This window comes from Crocodylus porosus, unplaced genomic scaffold (genome assembly GCF_001723895.1).
Source record: "Crocodylus porosus isolate Cpor-Errol unplaced genomic scaffold, CroPor_comp1, whole genome shotgun sequence".
NCBI lineage: Eukaryota > Metazoa > Chordata > Crocodylia > Crocodylidae > Crocodylus > Crocodylus porosus.
Window position 1 is genome coordinate 33,015,686 of NW_017728931.1, and position 3,092 is coordinate 33,018,777.

At 40.9% G+C, this 3,092-nt stretch overlaps 1 protein-coding gene across 1 annotated transcript in view; it reads right to left on the bottom strand.

The window, feature by feature from the left end:
* Positions 1–3,092, bottom strand: part of LOC109316440 (aldose reductase-like) — an 8,370-nt gene that overhangs the window by 3,243 nt on the left and 2,035 nt on the right. The window contains exons 3-4 of the mRNA XM_019544520.1: positions 1,807–1,913; positions 647–728 (exon numbers count right to left, since the gene is read on the bottom strand). Of these exons, the coding sequence (XP_019400065.1) occupies positions 647–728; positions 1,807–1,913 (189 nt within the window). The remainder of the gene's footprint in view (positions 1–646; positions 729–1,806; positions 1,914–3,092) is intronic.

Sequence of the window (3,092 nt, forward strand, 5' to 3'; positions counted from 1 at the left end):
CCTGGGACCAGGGCAGGTCATGGGACGGAGCTGTGGGTGGCTTGTCCAGCAATGCAGGGGGGGCACTCCCATTGCTGTGAGCACCCCTGGGGGAGGCATGGGGAACATTCTGAGGCCCCACTCACCTCAGCCCCTGCCCCTGCCACTCCTTCCCACATCATGGGGGCTTGATCTGTCCCCCCCATGCCCTTTCCCTCCCCCACATCCTTTCCCCTACACAGACTTGCCTGCTGGGCACTGCTCCACATGCTTCTGAGCTGTGTTTCAGGCTGTGGCTGCATGTCTGAGTCTTTGTGCACCCCTCCCCCCCACTACAACCACCTGGAGCCTGTGCCCAGGCTGCCCTGCACTACCACGACTGCCCCACAAGCTGGCCCAGAGGTGGCAGTGACTGGTAGAGCAGAGCCCAGGTGATGGCTCCAAAACCACATGCGCGTTTAACATGTTAAAAAAATAACGTGAACAACGATTAACATGTTAATTGAACATATTAATTGCAATTAATTTACAGCCCTAAAAATTACACATTTTTAAAGGATCAAGCTGAAAAAAAGATATTGTAATTGCTGCCCAATTGGCCCAAGATGTTTTCAGCCCAAGAGGAAGGTACTTCATAAAGGAAAAAAGATAGACAAGTAGCCTGTACCTGAGCTGTGGTTTTGTTGTGCTTGTCTGCAATTTCCTTAATGTGCAGGTCATCGAGGAGAGAACAGTTCTCAGATGTGGACCTATAAAAATCAAAAACAGATACTGTAGTGGTAGAAAAACATAATTATCTCATCCATCAAACAATAAAAGCCTGAAAAAATAATTGTTAGTTTAGAAGGGGGAAAAAGCATGTATCATTTTCTCACACTGTTCCTTTCCCTCCTAGTGTTTGTGCTTAATAGTCTTGTATTACAAGTGAACTGAGTTTTGTATCAAGGTCAAAGTATAGCTCATGCCAATATCCTCCCACAGGGCATTCTGCTATTAAGCACTTAGCACCAAAAATGCCTATCTCCCAGATCCAAGAGTCTCATCTTGACTACTGAGTTTCCTTCTTCATGAGCACAATTTTTCCAGTAGTTTGTGATTAAGAGGAGGTTTTGAAGCTTTCTATAAACAACCAGAGCAAATCCCTCAAACTCATCCATTTCAAGATCACTCTCTATTTGTTATAATGGCTACATTAATTTGATGTTTTTATGTCAGTGTGTTGGTGTTCACTATAGTGTTGTAATCTTCTGTGAAATTGTTAAAACAATTAATTGTGGCCAATTTAACTAAGATTTGTCGTTTACCAGTTTCACAAGCTGTTAACTTTCCCTGCCTCCCTGCCTGTTAACTTTCCCTGCCTTTCCCTGCCCCGCCTCCCCACCTCCAACCGCATAGTAAATACCTCAATACAGTAACACTCTAATCCAGCAGTTCCCAAATTCTGACAGATTGTGCACCACCAGTTTAAAATGCTACAACCTTAAGCACCAACAGAAAATTTTTCAGATCAACCTTAAGTACCACCAGCAAATTATTGTCATATAAAATAATTATAATAAGTCTGTTAACACATACCACTGGCAGGTTGTCTGCATACCACTGGTGGTACCCATACCACAGATTGATTAGTCTAATGTGTACGGTAAGTCCAATAACTCTTAGTAAGAGACTGATGATTTCTAAGTACTTAGATTGACAAAAAAAATCTTTTATGAAACTTTTAATCTATAAACTATATATTTTTCTTATTAATGTCAACTGTGCACTGTATATATATGAATCACTGGTATTTTAGTGAACTCACACCTAGGAAAAAATGACTCTTACCATGGCCAGTTAGGAGCTCCAAGAGGACAGTAGGCAGTGACAGAAATCCCTTTGAACTGGCAATAGTTAATTAGTTCTTCCTGAGGAAGGTATGGGTGGCTCTCAATCTACAAGAACAAGCATTAAGTTTACTCAGAGACAGGCAGTACTACTGCATTTCAGGGCATATAGAGGCTAAACTGAGTTCCTGTACAAGATGCAACAGCATGAGCACATCCATCTCATAAATCCCCCAAATCTCTAGAAGACATTAAGAAAGAGCCAGTTAATATACTCAAAATTGTCTCTTAAAAGGCACTGCCCAAGCAGAGATCAAGAAACCAAATTAGTTGGGCTTTTCAGCTTCCCTTGATCTGGAATTTTTCGTTGTACCCAACCTTCACCTTGTTACCAGTTACAACACAACATCACACTAGGCCTTGCTTCCCTTCAATAATATACAATATTACAATGAGTTATTGTCTTCGTAAGAATACCTTCACTGAGCTCTTCCATGCAGTAAGCTTAATGATAGCTGTTTCATTTTCAAGGAGAGGATTCTGCCTTCAAAAATGTATACAATTTTATTTTATTTCTAATTGTTTATTATAAAGCTTGATATACAGAGAATATATGCACATAGCTCCCATTAGACTCGGGTAGAATTAAATGTGTAATCCAATAGACTAGTAGTGAGAGTGGAACACACCCTTGCTGAAAGTTCTTGGACTCTCATGTCCCTGTCAGATAGGACTTAATGTTAGAACTTAATTAATTAATTTACCTTAATTATGCTATTTATTTTGTCCTATGGTATTTTATTTTGACCATTTTGTTATTTGACCAACTGTAACATGACCTTTCATTAAAAATCCCATAATCATTTAAAATGCTGTTTACCATGTAGTTACAGTGATTTCAAATGAGTTGCCTCTGCATATGCATTTTGACTCAATATGGCTACTTTTTGCCTAAAAATGAAGCAAACTTATGCATAACTTAGTGGAATTTAAACCAGCATGGAAATGCAGGAGATATAGTTCAGAATTTAGGCAAACTAGTGAACTGGTATCCAAGAATAATGTTTGTTGACTGTGGAGATGCAAGTTATACTGTATTTTCTCAAATCTAAGATGGGGATGGGGGTGTCTATGGTCTTAGATTCTTATACAGAAAAGCAAGGGACGGGTGTAGGTGGCTGCTGCAGTTCTGACTGTGGCCCTGAGCTGGGGCTGGGGCCAGAGCAGACCTGCAGCCACCTCCTGCCCCTACCTCTGCTTGCTCTCTGTAGCATCTCCCTTCCCTCC